Below are 18648 nucleotides of genomic sequence, written 5' to 3'. Positions count from 1 at the left end.
AGGAGTGGGCTTTTGAAGTGAATCTCCCAGTTATCCCTACTTTAGAAGCTCTATTTATCATCTTGAGTATTTTGGGAGCTTGCACATCCTGCTCTGGGATGAAGTTAAACTGAATGTGCAGGGGTGAACCCAGCACCTCCCAGCAATAAATGAGGTTTGGTGTATGGGGTCTGACCAGAGCTTGTCCAAAGGAGCATTGTTTTGGGACAGTGGGTCCAGCACAATCTGTTGCACTGTACAGAGCTAATGTAAATGTAGCCATGAAGACTGTCTTTATTGTTCAGATCATTTTACTTCAAATGCAGTCATTTGTGCAGGAAAAACAACCTAATCATGTACAACCTCAGTATTCCCTGGAAATTGCTGCTTTTAGAAACTGGGAACATTTAAAATGCAGTTTCACTTTTTCATAAGGGTTTTATTGTCAGACTAACTACTTGATGATGCAGTGTTTATACATTTAAAATGGAATTTTTCTTTCCCACTCAAGCAGTAAATACAAGATAAATAATCATAAGATCACAGAATCATGCAGGTTGGAAGGCACCTCAGGAAGTCTAGTCCAGCCTCCTACTCAAACCAGGGTCAGTGATGAGGTCAGACCAGTTTGCTCAGGGCTTTATCCTCTAACAAGCACAGGATCTACTATTTTATACTGACATATTTAGTGCATTGAGTATGTCATGTTCAGAAAGTTTTAAAAGAAGTTGCTTTTGTAAATTTTCTCATTAATATGATTGCATCATTAAAAAAAAAACAACCAACCCTCGATGTATTTATATAAAAAAACCCCTCTTAGCCATGGTAAAATACCTTAACTCTGTATGCATGTGTTGATTTCCAGGGCTTCACCTACCCTCCTCACGTTGGCTTATCCATTGGCACAGCAGCTGACCCTCAGTTCGTTCTTATGGAGGTGCATTATGACAATCCATCGTACACAGAAGGTTTGTATCCTTGCACTCTTTAAAATATGCAAGATTGGAAAATGTTTTAGATCCAAGTGCTTCTCATTACATGCACAGCAAACAGAGCAAATACAAAGCTGAGGCTTATTTTCCCCTGTTTAAATAGTTCCTGGTTCCCAGTGTTTTTCTCACTGCACTCAACAGCTTGACCTGAAGTCAGAGGAAGATTTAGATATACAAAGAATTGTGGACCAGGTGGATACAACTCCTTTTATCACTACATTTTTCATCTTATCTGTCTCTCCTTTCCTTTTGCTGGGAAATCCAGTGAGTGAGAGAGAGCAGCACAGTACCCAGACTGTGAGACACCTATAGAGGGAATGAGCCTTTTATTGATTTTTTTAATTAAAAAATTAAACTGGACTGTGGGCTCTGTGTGTAGACTCGACTTGCTAGAACATTCACTCGGTAAAAGTTTATCTTAAGAGATAAGCTTTTAATTTATAACCGTGTTTTTCAATTTTTCTTTCTAAAGTTCATTTATATTTAGAGGAAGTAAAAGGAAGGAACCAGGGAGCCTCAGAATATCTAGGGAACTTTGAAGCTGATTTTTCGAAAGATACTTTTTGTTCTGAAACAAAAGTTTATTCAGCTACTGAACTTGAGAATATCCTGGTGATTTCTATATATGAGCTGGATAAAACACAGTGCAACACAGTGTATTGGCCTTTCTTTACACCCCCATGTGTTAAAATAAAATCCTCTGTGTGGGTTGTGATGTTCTGCCTTGCTGTTATTCCCCCTCTTTTTGTTGTACTAGATGTATAATCTTGAAATTGCTTTATTTAATGACAGACTTCTTTCAACATGTACATTTGCATGGGGTACAGTAAACTTCATTTGCATCCTTGACATTGCATGCTTTCCCATCAAACATTGCCTGAGAAGTTGCATGCAGAAAAACTGTTTCTGAATTGGTTGTGTCCCTAAATTGCTATTTTATTTTAACCAACTGTGCTGTACGTTACTATTGTTTTAATTCAAGTGGCACATACAAAAATTGGGAATCAATGTTTCATTCCCTTTTCCAGCAACAGTGCCAATTTTGCCTTTCCTGGGGTAGTCCCAGGTGAGCACAGGGTCTCACCAAAGACCTGGGGAAATTCAGACAGCATAGGCAGAGCAGGGTGTCTGTAATCTGGGCTATGTTTCTCTCCTCCCTGACAAAACACATGGTATAAGATTGTGCCAGGAGTGTGAGGGAGTAGACTAGGGTGCTCCATCTTCTTCAGGTGGGGGCATGTGAGTCCTCCTGACACAGCAGCAAACCTGCCACCAGGTCACCTTTGTTTTTGTGGTTTTGGCATTTTCCCAACTTGTGTCTTACGGTTAAAAGCTGCATTTTTAGCCTCTTGTTGTGATCTGGGGTAATGCTTTCCTAAGTGATTGAGATTGGTAGTCAGTGTAGGCTCCCAGTTAAAGGCAACAATGTTTGAACTGCTCCTAACATGGCTGGTTTTGAGTTCTTCTGTTTCTGAAATCCTTAAGATTCACTTTTCGTTTGAAAGGTGGCCTCTTTTGAGGTTATATATCAAAAATTCTTACATGTCATAAAAATTTCTGTCATTTAGATATTAGCAACAAGCTTCAAGGGGAACTACCACAAAGGAAAAGTTCAGGTTGATGAGATTGTACAAATAGCTTCAGAAGGGTAATAAGTATGGATTCCCAAACAATTTAAAGTTAGGAAGTTGTGAGACAGTAGATATAACGTGAAATGTCATAATTTGTATATTGCAGAATGTCTTATAGTTGATTACCACTCTTAATTGGCTATATATAGTTCATATCTTTTGTTCCTTAATAATTATATATTACTCTGTATTAGATATTTTAGTTACTGGGTAACTTAGTCCCTGCTCTGTCCCTCTGTCACTTGCTTATCTTAAAATAGCCTGCTGATTTCTTATTGATGTAAAAGTTGGTTTCAGGCACTGCTATGTCTGTTATGTTTTTGAGAAGACTAATATAGGTCACTAGGAAGCCTCTTCTCTGAGACACTTCGTATGTTTTTGTAGTTTTAATTTTCAAAATTGAAACTTGAAAATGAACAAGAAAGAAGAAGGTAGCAGATGAACGAGCAGAATGCAGGACTTGTGCAACACAAATTAATCTTTGTATTTACTTACATCTTGCCTAATAAAACTGGCTAATAGAGGAATAATTATAAGCATTTAGATGATGGAGGCAACAAAAGTTATGAATATATGCACAAGCAAACACAGATGGCTAAACATGTAGGTGCAAAAAATAGATTCATATAATTTTGACCCTTAAAACCTCAACTTTTTCACAGCAGGCTTTGGTTCTTTAAACTGCTTTTTGAAATTAAGAGAAGTCTGAGAGTGAGTGTAACATTAAAATCCTCTGTAGTTCTCCTGTCTACTTTGCTCAAGGTGCTGGTTTTATCTTCAAGTCTGTAATTTAGGAAGCCAATTTTTATGTTTAGTTGATGATCTTTTAATTGGGGGGATTGTAAAAGCATGTATTTGGTCATCAGAGGTATGCTGTGATGTGACAGACAATCCAAAACAAAGGAAAAATATAATTAATGTAAGGGCTCAAGGTGAAAGAATAGATAAATTCATAAGTAGAAGACAACACATGGCTTGAAACCTTTACAGAAAAACCTCACAACTTTAAGCTGTGCTGTAAATATTTAATTTGAAAATTGTACAGGGAACCTTTTGAGGTCTTATATTTCCTTGTATAGTCTGCTCTGCCTGTGAAATAACTGCTTTTCTCTGAGGTCCGTGTAGGGTAACTTAGCTGAAGGGACACGACATTTACAGACAGCACACATTTTTCATTCACATCTGAACAGCACAGATATCAAGATACCATGTTTAACAGCCCTCCTGTGGGCTGCCCCTATTTATTACTTCCTGCATATGGGTTGACTAATTTCCAGGATACTGAGGTTTATTCCTTGATTTTAATGTAGAAAAATCAAGACAAGCCTTGAAAACTGTGAAACAATTGGATTTGTTTGGTTTTTTTGTTTGTTTTTTTTTTTTTCATTTAAAACATCCATGGCTAACTGTGTTCTTTTTTGCAGGCTTGATAGATAACTCTGGTCTGAGGCTAATTTATACTCCAGTTTTAAGGAAATACGATGCTGGGGTTATTGAAGCTGGTCTTTGGGTCAGCCTCTTCCACAATATCCCACCGGGCATGCCTGAATTTGTGTCAGAGGGTCACTGCACGCTGGAATGTCTGGAAGAGGTATGTCTCCTGCCTGAATCTATTGGTTTTCATTCTTAGAAATAGTTTTGGACAGACACTTTGACTTCTTGGAAAGATTGATAGTACTGGTTAAAGACATGTGAGCAAGGGCATCTGCTACGTGCTGCCCTCCAGAATGTTGAGTCTTTTTGATCTAGGTATTTGGGGTGTTCAGTATGCAGTCTTCTTTCCTGCTATGAGTGATACTGGATGACACAATGCTTGCGATGTTTTAATTGTGTGTTCAATATATAAACATGCATTGCTTTCCATGGCAAAGCTGTTAATAGACTGGAATAGCTAGTCCAGAAAAAAAGTTGAGAGAGACTAATTAAGATCTGTGCATGTGCAAAGGGCTCCTAATGGTGAAGTGAAAGCCTGAAAGGTATTCTTAGACCAGCAGAAACTAAAGACCTGAATAGATATTTTTGTATGGCCCAAAGTACAAAATTATGCATTTATCAAACACTTGGTTCCATTGAGGTAATTTAAATATCTCTACAGATAATGGAAGTATTGTCTAAAATCTGTGATTAATGTATCATGGGAGATTCTCATATATTTTGTAATTTGTAGAGAATGGTTAAATCGATGCTTTTATGATGTTGTTTAGAGTGAATGGTAAATTAAATATGGAATTTAGATTTGATCTTAGTGGTGTTAAATGTTGCAAATTGTCATAGCATTTTTCAGCCTAAAAACACTTGAGTAATCTATTATCGTGCAGTTTCTGACCTTAAGGCTGTACTTGAAAGGTATTGTGATAACAGATTATTTCTAGTTTAGGTTCTAAACAACAATAAAAGTTTAGCATACCAAAAGTTTGGATCCATATATCGCAGCTGGAATGGGAGTGATGTTAGATTTGTGTCAATTTGGAAAAGTTAATTTTAAAATGTTTTTGACTTGGAAAAAAGTTTCAGATGTAAACAAAATATTTCACTACCAGTTGACTTGAAGATGGGAAGAAAAGCATATTATATTTACAGTCTCTTAATTCAAAGTGCTTCTCTTGGCACAATATTGATAATAATGCAATTCGTAACTGCACAGAAATTCTTTTTCAGAATAAACATCCACATTCATCTGTATCAACCATTAGCACTAAAATAATGTGTAGGTTTTTGTATAATTCCCTTGAAAGTCTTAATCTATTGAGAATTATTTGCAGTCCAGTTGATTTTCATAAAAACTGTTGCATTAGGAGTTAAAGCATGTTTTTATTTTAAAAAATCACAGAAAAAAAAATTAGCTTTTTTTTGTATATAAAACCTTAATTTCACATACAGATTTGCTTTTGCTCCAAACTGAAATTTGCTGTAAACTGAGGGAATATAAAATACATTCATGAATATATTTTCACTCTGTTTATACATTCTTATGTACATTACATTATATTTCATCAGGGCATACTAATTGTGTTGGATTCCCATGGCCAGGCTCTAGGTGCTGAGAGACCTGCTGGCATTCATGTGTTTGCGGTACTTCTTCATGCTCATCTTGCTGGAAGAGCTATCAGGATGCGTCACTTCCGCAATGGCGAGGAGCAGAAGCTGCTTGCTTATGACGATGAATTTGACTTCAACTTCCAGGAGTTTCAGTATCTGAAAGAAGAAAGAACCATCTTGCCTGTATGACACTCTTAATTCTTTCCTGAAAGTGCTTAAGAGATCGTGTACCTAACATTTACTCACATTTAGGATTAATTTTACTACAGAATTTCTTATCATAGAATCATAGAATTCTTAATGTTTTGTTAATTTTTCCACTTATCACAGAGTTACTAATGTATTAAAGTTGCAGTGTCTCAGGAGCGTCCACCCAATTCACTACAGAATTGGATTGGTCCATCAATTCAAGCTATTCTTTAGCTGTGTTTGGTACCCACAATTATCTGATTTGAACTTTAGTATCACAAATGTTTGAACAAAGCAGATTATAAAATCACACATGTGCCTGGTTGTGCCATCTTTGTGCATCCAGCCAGCTGAAGAATGGAAATGCCACCGCATGGCTTTATGGAGCCATTGAAACCAAATAGCACATCCTGAGTATCTGCACACAACAAGTATCCAGCCTTGCAAACATGTCTACAAATCAGCCAAGTCTTCTCTTGGTTTCATGTTTTTATTTGTTGCTGGTAGTAGAACTCCATGCTTATGTTCCATGTGAGGTTTCACTAGTAAACAAAACCCTTTGGAAGAAGAAATCATGCTATTCTATCTGCTGTACTTGTGAGAATAATGCAATGTAACTTTTAGAAAATCCCAACTACAATTATATCATAAAGCAGTAGCTATCCATAGGTATTACATAAAAAGAATCTGTATATTTTTGAATGAGTCACTCATTTAAAAATTATTCACTCATCTTTTGTTAGTTCCAGCCGGCATCTGGTTTTTAAGCTTTGGCCTGAGGACAGAAAATTTAGTGCTGCAAAGGTTGGGTGCTCCAGATCTAGCCAGCAAGGCAGCTGGAGATGTGTTTGTCCTGGTGCATGGGAACAAGCCCCTTACTTGATGGAATTGGTCAGATACAAAATATCAAGCCACTGGATTTTGTTTATGATTGGAGGGAAAGGGAAGCTGAAAAGACCATTGCAACAACTGGACTTCAGGTATGGTTAGGAGCCCCATGGTTTAAACTTCCAGGCTTCAGTTGAAGTCCACTTCTCTCTTATGTGTCTTCTCCCACACTGGGAGACTTTGATATTTGTCCTTTAATGGCAAGAAGCTAAAATGCTGGTGTTCTAATTTAATTTCTACAGCAAAATCTGGATGTTCAGGTGCTGCGTTTACTCTTTGAAGTCCAACTGCTTGTACTCCACAGGGACTTCAAAGACAAACTGGTGTTACCTCCTCCAGGAAAAAAGTGTTGACGGGTTTAGGAAGAGGGCTGGCAGAAGATGACAGGTTTGCAGAGAAGGCCTTTAATATTTTTAGGAAAATCCATGCAGATTATAGAGAAAGGCCTCTTAAAATTCAAGAACAAAAGGGAGTAGACAGCAGAAAGACTAAAAGAGGTATTTGATAGTATCAGCAACTTAAAAAAGACAGCTCAAGTAGAAGCTGGAATTCTTTCTCTGAAGTGAGCCTTTTTCATGCCTTTTATTGTTTTCATCTTATGTAAAACTACCAGTGCATCTTTACATACCTCATCTGGTGTGATTTGGTCCACAGTCTAATCAATCAACTAATAATGTTAAAAATTTTCATATAAATTATTGTTATTCCCGCCTTCTGCAAGGGTGTATCCTTGTATTCGGCTTATGGAGTCCAGGTTATTTGTTTTCTTTGTGTACTAGCAGTCCGTTCTGAATTTGGAAGCAAAAGATCTAATCACAGAGAAGGAACACTTCTAATGAATGTTATCCAGTCCATAAGCCACAAAAGCCAGAGACCTTGCTGGTGGAAACCAGCATATTCCTACTGGGAGCAGCGAAGCTGTGCCAGTCCACTCTGCTTCAGAAACCTCTGTCTCCATTTGGCCGACATGAGGCTGATGCACCTTTTTCCAAGAGCCTGGAGTACAGTTAGTGCTAGCACTGATCTAGCAATGAGATAGCCTTTGAAGGACAATCTGATTTTTTTCAGGGAAGATTAATACAATGGGAGATAAGGGAAGATGATGATACAAAAAAATAAACCAAAGCAAATAAACCTCTGGCATCCTTGTGATATGAAGTTACCCCAAAATATCAGATTTTTTGACATCTGGCTGTGTTCTTCAATATTTTAATTTCCACTTGATTATCATGGTTGGTTTGAGATTTCAATTTTTGATTAGGTACAGTGAATAAAGGTACTACCAAACTGTAGACCAGTTTGTCAAGACAGCAAAAAGTTAATTGTATGTACTTGAGAAGGTAAGTATTCAGCCTTGCTCATACATATCTGTCAATGTGGTTATGTCTTTGCCTGCCACTCCTCTACTCCCAGGCTTGGCAGATAAATAGTTGTTATTGTGATGTGGAAAAATCTTCTTTTCCTCATTTGGCAAGTATTTCTATTGAAGTTGGCAGGATAAATTAGCCTGGAGAAAGCTATCCAGCACTGGATGAATTTTGGAGCAAAAATCGTGTGTATACATCGTCTGCATATATATAATTTTCCTGAAAATAGGATTATAGATGGGCACCTCCACTGCTATTTTAATAAAAGAGATAAGACTCTTAATAAAACTCTGTTTAAATCCATGGGGGATCCCTGAGGATCTGAGATAATACTAACGCTAAGTGCCAAGGCCTTAACATACACCAGTTAATTAATCTGCTCTTTCAAAAAGTTGTATCCGCTGCTCTGATCTTTATTTCTTAAGTGTTCGCTGTCATCTGTGGTTACCTGAAGCTGGTGTTGATAAACTTCAGCACTGTGAACTTCCTGAATCTTGTGTTTCAGGGGGATAACTTAATCACAGAATGTCACTACAGTACTGTGGACCGAATTCGCATGACATGGGTAAGAAAAATTTTAATGGATCAAAATAAGTACAAAGATAATATTGGGTAATAAATTCTTTTTCATAAAATGTTATTAAAAAATGTGCTAATGCCTGTGTGCATGTAATTATGTATTATCTTTCCTCTCAGAGATTCTTAGATTCTAAAGTCATTCAGGACTATTATGGTCATAGTCTGATCTCTTACATTAATTGGACTAGTTTATAAAAATAAGAAAGCCAGCTCATAAAAGATCTTTAAAAATCAGACTTCGCTAGTATAAGGAGTGCTTTCTTCATAACATGTATTAACATGCAAATTTTGCATATTTTAATGATTTTTTTTTTTAATGAGCTTGTTATGCATTTTCCTCTGAAGTTGTTGTTGCCAGTTCTTACATATTGATTTTTACTTATGCTGTGACCAAGATGGGACCACTTGCTTTTGTGCCTTATATAGAACCCAGGCAGAATGCAGATCCTTTGGGCTGGGAGGAGGAGGCTGTGTGCGGTGAGCCTTTGTGTGTTAACCTTTCTCACAGGGTGGATTTTCCAGTGGCAGGGACCCTCCTGGACAGCTGCTGCCACCAGGGTGGTGCAGGAGGAACCTGCATCGTACCTGTGCACCCTTGCAGCTGAGGCACAAGGAACAGCTGTGTTGCAGACCTGGGTGCATGTCCACAACAGCGGACAAGACAGGGCCACAGCCAGGGAGTAGGCATCCCTTCCAGGGTCGAGGCAGCCCCGCTCAGGTTTAGCACATGGCAGCGCACAGTCTCCCAGATGAAGCTTTTTAAGTTTACAGAGACCAGGCACCGACCATTGTGACGTGGCCACTTTGTTTTGGAGGTGAAGCAAATTCGGTTGTTGGGACATGAGCTGAACTGTGCCAGCTGGCCGTGAAACCAGAGAGTGATGCCAGGCCCACTATGTTTATGGGAGGGATGTAGCTGCCGGCACCCAGGCTTTGCCAGGGACTAAGCCTGCTTCCTTGGGAGGAGCTGGATCCAGACCTCCAGGAGGTGAGACCTGAGGGTTTTCTCTTCGGCAAGAAAGACCTGGTCCTGGCATCCAGAGAGCACAGGGATACCTCTCCCTGAATCATGGCTTGCATGTAGGCACATGCAGTAGGTATATAAAGAAAAGCAAAAGAGTGAGAATGAAGGCTTTTTATTTTTTGTCCTGTTTTCCTGTGTGGTGACCACACTAGCTCTTGGTCCTTGGTTCGTGTGTTTTGTCTTCTCCATTCCTATTCTTGTGGGTTCTGTGAGATTCATGGAAGTGTTCCCACATGGGATTTAGGAACGTGCATCTTGTCCATATTAACTAAGATTAATTTTAAATGAGTTGTTTGCCCCATGGCTCTCAATGAAAGACTGTTTAAGAGTGTGTTTCTTCTGCTAGCTAACAATCTTACCCTGATTAATCATTTTATTGTTAGTGCTCATTTATTCTTGAGTCAGCATTATCTGTTAACTTAAATAACTTCTCTTTCTTACTCTTCATCTCTGTATGTACTTACAAGGAGAGTCCATGTAGATACATATTCCATCCTGACCTCCGTTTTACTAGGCAACGTTCACGTAATTTCTTACTAAATGGACTAATTATCTTGGCAGATTTTTTCTACATCTGCTCCCCTTTGAAGCCCCTTTTCTGAAACATCGCAGATATAAGTACCTTGGAGACAGCTGAATATAAACCTGACCTTCTCAGATAGCACTCTTCAACATGTCTTATTTTCTTGATAGTTGTTCTTTCTGACTTCTTTTAAGCTTGGGAGCTATTGCTTGAGTTTGCAGTGTATTTCATAATTAATTATATATAACTTCTTGCTACTTGATAGCCTAATGTGCAAGATAAACCTGTTGAATTAGGCCTCTTGATAACCATTTCATTAGCATATAAATGCTAATCAGTGTTTTTATCTGTGGGATTCCAATGCTATCTTGATTAAAAGAAAAATTTCATTTTCAGGGTGGTCTGAGCACCAGGAATGAAATGTGCCTGTCGTATCTGCTATATTATCCAAGAATCAACCTCACCCGATGTGCAAGTATTCCAGATATAATGGAACAGCTCCAGTTCATTGGTGTTAAAGAAATCTATAGACCAGTCAGGCAAGTAAAATGTTTATGAATATGTGTAGCACCTCTCTTTCTGACTGTGGAATTACAAGGTCATTTTTATACGGCCTTTTTTTTCTTTGTGGTAGCGCAACATATCGCAGGGTCACTCATGCAGCTTCTTTTTGACACTACACTGCTGCTACTTATTTCTCCTTTTCTCCTGCCAAATTATTTTGCATCTTTTTTTTTTCTTTTTTAATAAAAAAGCAGTTCCTTTTAAATAAATTATGTTTCTCACAGCAGTTTCTTTTCACCACAGCCATCTGCAAAAAGACTATGCATCGATGTCATATAAATGTTTTAAATTATCAGCTTATTAAAACATATGATTTTCACATATATAGAGATATTTTTGAAAAAGGAGTTTGGGAGCATGGGTATCAAATTACCCTGGGTAGATCTGTTGTCAGTAATTCTGCTGCAGTCAGTTGGTGCAAACAGATCCTAGAACTGTTGCTCACATGTAGAGCTTAACACTGACTCGGTGACACTGAGAAAAATTCACAAAAGAGGAAGAAGGCATAAGTTAGAAAGGAAATGGAGGGATTAAGAGAATATTAAATTATTCATAGTAAAAGATAAATGGTAGATATGCAGCATGATGGAGACAAATGAGAGAATGGAGGCTTTGGAAGAATAATGAATCAGAGGATAATAAGCAACGTAAGTAGAGAGTAAAACATGGAACCGGTGGTAGGAATCTAGCCAAGAGGAAGTGTCGTGGTTTAAGCCCAGAGGAAAACTGAGCATCATGCAGCTGTTCACTCACCCCTTCCCCCCCAGCGCTGGGAAGGAATCAAAAGGCTGAGGAATTGAGATAAGGACAGAGAGGTATGATCCACCCATTACAGTCACAAGCAAAAGACAGACTCATTAGGGGAAATAAAAAACCCGTCACTTTAATTCAAAACACTAACAACAATATTTAACAGATAGAATGGGACAGTAAGAAGCATTACCACATCTTAAAAATAACTCCCCCACCCCTCCATTCTTCCCAGGCTCAGTTTTGTTCCCCGTATCTCTACCTCCTTTCCCCAGTGGTGCGGGGGCAGGGATGGGGGGGGGGGTTTGGTCAGTCCACTGCTTCTTCCTCCAGGGTAGGGTGAGGGACTCCCCTGTTTGACGTGGCCCTGCCATCTCACTCCAGGATACAGGGGGATCTGCTCCAGTGCACCTCCCCGCCTTCCTTCTCCTTCCTTCCACTGACCTTGGTGTTCTACATTGGTGTCCTTCTCGTAACTCATTCTCAAAGTGCCCACCCCCTTTCAGGTTCCCCTTTTTAAATATGTTATTGATCTCAGAAGTGTAGCCACTGTCATTAATTGCCTCTGGCCTTGGCCAGAGGTGGGTCTGACTTGGAGCTGGGGGACCTTCAAGAAGCTTCTTAGAGGGGACAACTGCTGTAGCCCCCTCCCCCCCCTCCCAAAAACCCTGCCGCCCAGAACAGGAAGAAAAGAGATTTTTAAGTGAACTGTTGACTGCAGGGTTTTGCAGTTCTGGGCAAAGACACTGTCTCCTGAGTCTTGGACTCCTACTGTTCAGTGACGCAGGACACTAAACATATTTGAGATGTACATCCATGTCAGAATGAAAAATCCCCTAGCTCATTCATCAATTTTTCTTCCTAAGACAAATAACCCACAGGAATCTGAATATTGGCCTGCTGCTCAGCTCCAAAGGGGTAATGTCATTTTGTTGTAAGATCTGTTTACTTCAGTGCTCCACAAATATTAAATATCCCCTCTGTGAATGGTGGGGGGTGGGGAACTGTTACCATTTAGACAATTCAGGATCTATAATAACCACCATGACGGTCCATGCAATTCAGCTGGCATCTGACCACTGGGGTAAGCCACAGGCTAGTGAATTTTAAACAAGGCATTACAGTTTCTCTGGTAAGTCAGCAGAAATCTTCTCATCCTTCATCATGAGAGTCCTCATCAAGAACAAAAATGCTTCCCAGTGTGGTGTTGGATCTGGCTTTTCTGTCCTTTAGTGTCAATGGGATGACCTGCACAATGATAGTGCTCACTAAGAGCAAGAGTGATTTCCAGAATCTAACATAAAATTTAAATTTCAGTAGGAGATGAGAAGAAGCCCACTATAGAGAGGATAAATGTGTGCAAATATATAAAAATCAATAAATAGCATATTTAAGTTTTTAAGTGTTCTTTACAGTGCTTAAAATTAAATTATCTCAATAGCAGATCAGCAGAAGTGATTACAGAGTGAGAATAGCTTAAAGAGAGAAGTGCCCAAATGAATGAAATGCAGAAAAATAATCAAACAATAGAAGGTAGAATTCACTTTTAGTGGCGAAAAGTGAATTGAATTTATATTGCTAGTTGCACTAAACTAAGGTAATAGATTTTAAAATAAAATGGATAGAGTAATAGCGTGTCATCACATTTACAGTTTAAAAGTTGTCTTTCCTTATAGAGTTTATCTTAATAAAACCATATTATTGCAAAGTAATTTGATGTAAAGGCTTACTGGTTTTACTTCTGAAATTTATATCCAAGACAGAAGAGTCTGAAGAAAGTCACAATGCAACCAATGTCTGCTTCATTTTCCACACTATTTCTATTTACAATCTTTTAATGCAGAGAGAACAGTTTCTAAATTAGTCCTAGCTAAAAGAGTCTTTCTGAGCTTAGAAAGAAAATATTCTAACAAATGTATGCTCTCTTGAGTGTTCATTCATGATAACTGTACTTAAGGAAAAAATGCACATTTGGCCTGGGGAAATAAAGATGTTTTGAATAGAGTAAGTATGCAGACTGTCTGCTGCAAATGGAATAGTAATTAGAAGAAGAGATTATTAATGCCTCTAGTATTTATGACCTAATCCAGAATTCTTGTTTCATTAAACTCTGTCAGCCTAAGGATATGTGACCTGATACTCATCTCTCTTGTGTCAGTCTTACACTGAAATTGCCTCACTGACTCCTGTAAAGTTTCTCTTGTCTTACGCATGAATGCAAACTGGAAGCAGGATCAAGGCACTGTGGATCACTTTAAAACTCTTTTTCCTCAGTCTGGTGGCACAGACAGTGGTATAAATCATGAGTAGCTGAGATGAAAGCAATTGGGCCACAATAGTATAAAACAAATGCTTGATTAAAATTACGTCCTTGGTGCCTAGATGTTGAGTAGAGCAGAACTTTGACATAGGCAGCACTTAACCCAAAGCAAGTGGGAGACAGCCTACTGCAAGATAACACAGATCTGACTAAAGAGCTTTGAAAAGATAACTCATACTCCAACCAAAGTATTAATTAGATTACTTAGATAAAGTTTTAGCTACTTTCATTCTTCCACTAGCTGTACTGGACTTTCCGTTTTTAAAACACTTGACCCATTTACCATATTATTTCCATTTATCCTAGTAGAGTCAAACAAGGAGGAAGCAAGAACAGTGGAAAAGGTTTTCTTTAGCTGTTTGGGTTGTTGGGGTTTTGTTTGCTTGTTTGTTTGTTTATTTTAATTTTCCTTCATTATTATCCCTGAGTTTGCTTGAAAAAAATGAAAAGAAATCTCATTCCTTCCCTTTCCACATCTTCAGCTGGTGGGGAATGGGATTGGCCCCACTTGTTCATGGGAAGGATTACCACATGTGGGCGCATAGTCAGATCTCTCACAATCACACAGTAGGTCTCTATCCCACCCCTGACCAAAAATCTCCTTGCAGCCAGCATGTAGGGGCATGACAAAAGGCAATGTCCACAACACCAGTTATTCTCATTTGTTCTTTTGGCACTGCTGCCAACCAATGCATGTTAGAGCAACTCCTATGCTAGGCTGAGTTTTGATCTATTATTTGAGTTGCGACCAGAGCTTGGCAGAGCCATCTGGAAGTAGCTTTCTAATGGCAAATGTTTCTTTGCAACACTGTCTGCCAAGCCTAGTAGAGGGTGTGGCTTTTTGTTTTGTTTATTGAGAAGTTACGACAGATCTGTTTTGTATTGCCTGTGTATTCACTTTGTAGATCAGAGAAGAGCAATATAATTCTTTTTCTTAACTTAAAGTCCTTAATTTCTAAAAGCATCTAGCAGCAAGTCCTAAACTGCTGCTGAACTTTCATAAGTTTGTCAAAATCATACAGTTCATTAGCAGAGAACTTAGATGAGAATGTGAGTTTGTCATAATATACATATAAATACTTTTTCTGAGTAGATTCGCCAAAAGCTTTTCCTCATCAGTTCTAACTTGATGGTATTTATCTATTTTTAAAAATCTATTTATTTATTTTTCTTTAGGACTTGGCCTTTTATTATCAAGAGTCCTAAACAATATAAAAACCTGTCTTTTATGGATGCAATGAACAAATTCCAGTGGTCCAGATCAAAGGGTCTCTCCTATAATGATCTTGTGCTTAAACTACCAGTGAATGTGAGATGTTCAAAAACAGATAATGCAGAATGGTCGGTAAGTCTAAGTGTTGAAAAGGAGTCAACAATGCCATGAAACAAATGTGGTTTACTGTGCTTCACTGTGTATGAACAAGTATCTGTCTATATGTCTTTAGACTGTTTACATGGCTATATTACATTTACATACAATAACAAAGGTTGAGAATGTTTTATTAATGCTTTCACCTAACTGGAATTCTAGAAGTATTTAAAAGAATAGGAAAGTTGGCGCTTTCATCAGCACTTGGGATCAGTAATATGGAGTCTTTCAGTGTGTCTGGGACTGATCAGAGAGTAACCATATGTGTCCAGATTAGGTGACCAAGTTAGAAAGTTCCTTTCACTTGACTGTCTCCACTGCCAATGACTTATATCAGGGTCTTGTAGTAGATGATTCAAAATCCCTAAACCAGGTTTCTTCTCTGAGTCACTCTGTGTGAAGAAGCTTACTGACTGCATAAGAAAGCCTCAAGAATCTAACTTCTTGACTCTGGCATCTAGACTACCTAAAGTTATATGAGTACTCTTCCAGTGTCTTTTGCTTTTTTGTTGGTCTTGTGTCTTAGAGATGTCTATAGTATTGGGCCAAAAAAAGTACATTTGGATTGTCTGTTTTCTTTGTGCACCTTTGGAAGATTTTATCTTCTATAGTTTTCCTTTCCCAATTCTCTTGATGAATAAATCTGTAAAATAAAAAATAATTCCTTAGTATTTATTATAAATGTCTACTGGTATTTTAACAGGGCTTCTGGGAAAAGCTGTCATCTTTAGTATTGATGTGTATTTATAAAGAACTACTAGTGCATGTAGTATCATCCCTGAAGAAGATGCTGAAAAGTATATACCGCTCCTTGAACTCCTTTACAGAGTCCAAATTCAATACTCCATTTTACATTTTTGAGCTTTTCTGCTCAGAAGGGGAGATAGTCTCATTGTACTGGTTTATCTCCTACCATGATTTTAGGCCAGCCTAACAGAGCTGATATCTATGAAATACTTCCTAGAAAAGGACCTTTGCCTCATTCTCATCACCCCCCCATGCTGCCTTGTAGCAGGTCACACAGTGCTTTCAGTTGGTGAAGGAATTGCCCTTCCTGCAGCTGCGTTCTCAGGTCTTTCCAACATCAATCAGACTGTTCTGCCCATGACATGTCAAAGAAACAGTGTGCTATAAAGTAAGCAATGAGTTTTTGGAGTGTTTTCTGTTATTTGTCTTACTGCAGACCTGTGAAAAGTAGCTATTGATACATGCGACTGTTCACCAGTTTTGGTTAAACTTCTTGACCTTTGCAACTGCTGGCCAGTAGCAGCTGTGTAGCCACTCTTTCACAGACTATTTGTCAGAGGACAAGTTAAGATGATGAAAACCACACAGAAATTTTATCAGGAGGGGATAGGCTTCTCTATTTTATTTTTTTTTTAAATGGTATGCTTTCTGGAAAATGCTGTTCCCCTTTATCTGACAGGATAAAGGAACAATACTTACAACTTAAGGAATGTAGTCAAAGGGTGAGCTCACTGGAACTGGGAGTGCTTAGTTCTTCCTTTTAATCATAGTTTCCTATTTCAAATGACATGGGCATATTAATCAAAACTAAGATTAGGACTCTTTCCTTTCCCCTCCCTTATTAGTGATATTACATTAAATTGGCCATTCTCATCAAACCCAAGAGCAGATTTAACCTAAATGGTCAAACAAAGTGAGTTGTAACAAGAAGGAATAAATTTGAAGCAGAGGAATTGAGCTGAAAATACCTTCATCCTTCTGTAGGGATGATGCCTTGACAAGTTTTCGCTTTCTGTTGTGTTTGCTAGGGTTAAGTCAATATTTAGATTTTTTTTTTTTCTGCAGTGCAGGATAATTGCAACATGGAAAAAAAAAACCAAACAAAACAAAACAAAGCAAGAACATGATGCGCAGGTGGGCATTCAAACTTTTAAAAATGTTTGTGCCCAGGAACTTGCTTTTTTACAGAGCTTCTTTTCATGTAGGGAGTACATTTAGGAAAAGCATAGCCAAGAAGTCTACCCAAATCTCTCTAATTTCATGTCAAAACCATGACAGGCAGGTAGTTACATCCAACTCCATAAAAGGTGCACTGAGTTCTAAGGGAAGAGTAAAAAATGCTCAATGTATAGAAATAAGACAGTGCTGTAGGTAACTCTGCTTCAGCAGGGACATTGGAACAGGTGACCTTCAGAGATCTCTTCTAACCTCAACCATTCTGTGATTTCATGAAATCATGTGTACACAATTAACTGCCTTGTACGTGCAAGTGCAAGCCTTCTGTTTGTACAAATGAATGTGTTCAAATATCATCCAGTATCCCTATAGCACTGGTTTTCACGGTTAACTTTCATCTTTATCTACCAGAAAGATGAAAACAAAACCCAAGCCAACAACAAAGCAAAATAATGTCATACCAATTAACCAATGGAAGCCTAACCTTGATTTACTGGAGAGGATGCCAGTGTGCACAGCTGCTTCCAAGATGAGAACAATGGATGTGCACATCTGGCGTGCAATGTATTAATATTTTTACTGAGCTTGATGTCTCCACAGTAAGAGTCACAACCCCAGTACAAAACTAACAGTAGATTCTCATGGAAGCTGCCAACTAGTTAGAGAGCAAAATACAGATTTCTAATCTTATGTGACAAAACTCTTAATAACTTCTTATTATTTTAATTGCAGATCCAAGGCATGACAGCTTTACCCCCTGAAATAGAGAGACCGTACAAGACAGAACCAGTAATATGCAGCTCATCTTCCCTTTTACGTTGCAGTTTATTCCTCACCCTGTTGTTTATTGTACATGTCACAGCCAGTACCATAGGAAACATTGGGCCCTTTGTATAATAATTTTTATTCATTTCTGTTCTGTGTGCCATGCAAGTTCTGATGTGTTTGCACTGTTGCTATTGTAGATTTATTTTTTTACATATTAATAAACTAAATTTGCCAGTTCAAAATAAAATGTGTACTTCCCCTGAAAACTATGGGGATTTTAGTTTTCATTGTAAAGTATGTATAAAACACCGTAGATACACTGGCACATTGCATATTGAAATCTTTTCCCATACCATTTTGTAACACTTTGTCCTGGCTCTTTCACGTGGTGTTTTCAAAATCAACTATGTATATGGGTAAAATTAATAAACTAAAAGCAACTTAGTTAACCACATTCAGCCTGCTGTGTGCTGTATTATTTTGTCTCAGTTCTTGACATCGGCAAGTTATGAGATTATTGCTGTATGGACAGGTCTTGCAAACATGTGTTTGGGCATGTCTTACTGACATGTGCCATAAAGCTACAGGAAGGATTCATTCAGGGAGGACATTTCTGAGAGCAGCACATTGCAAACTGTCTCAAGTCCTAAGAGAAGTGGGTTCTATGGGTATGAAAGGGATGAAAACACAGGTGGAACCCCAAATCTTCCCATAGTGATTCCTGTACGAGTCCTTTAACTTGG

The 18648-nt window shown here is 38.2% G+C and overlaps 1 protein-coding gene across 1 annotated transcript in view; it reads left to right on the top strand.

Moving 5' to 3' along the window:
- The window catches only part of MOXD1 (monooxygenase DBH like 1), a 65947-nt gene extending 47588 nt beyond the window's left edge, over window positions 1-18359 (top strand). The window contains exons 6-12 of the mRNA XM_026845511.1: window positions 845-947; window positions 4027-4193; window positions 5633-5824; window positions 8591-8650; window positions 10608-10750; window positions 15022-15190; window positions 17870-18359. Of these exons, the coding sequence (XP_026701312.1) occupies window positions 845-947; window positions 4027-4193; window positions 5633-5824; window positions 8591-8650; window positions 10608-10750; window positions 15022-15190; window positions 17870-18034 (999 nt within the window). The 3' untranslated portion in view covers window positions 18035-18359. The remainder of the gene's footprint in view (window positions 1-844; window positions 948-4026; window positions 4194-5632; window positions 5825-8590; window positions 8651-10607; window positions 10751-15021; window positions 15191-17869) is intronic.
- Window positions 18360-18648: the final 289 nt, after the last annotated feature.

Source organism: Athene cunicularia, assembly GCF_003259725.1.
Source record: "Athene cunicularia isolate RWA chromosome 3 unlocalized genomic scaffold, athCun1 chr3_part1, whole genome shotgun sequence".
Lineage (NCBI taxonomy): Eukaryota > Metazoa > Chordata > Aves > Strigiformes > Strigidae > Athene > Athene cunicularia.
This window is presented reverse-complemented; position numbering and strand designations above follow the sequence as displayed.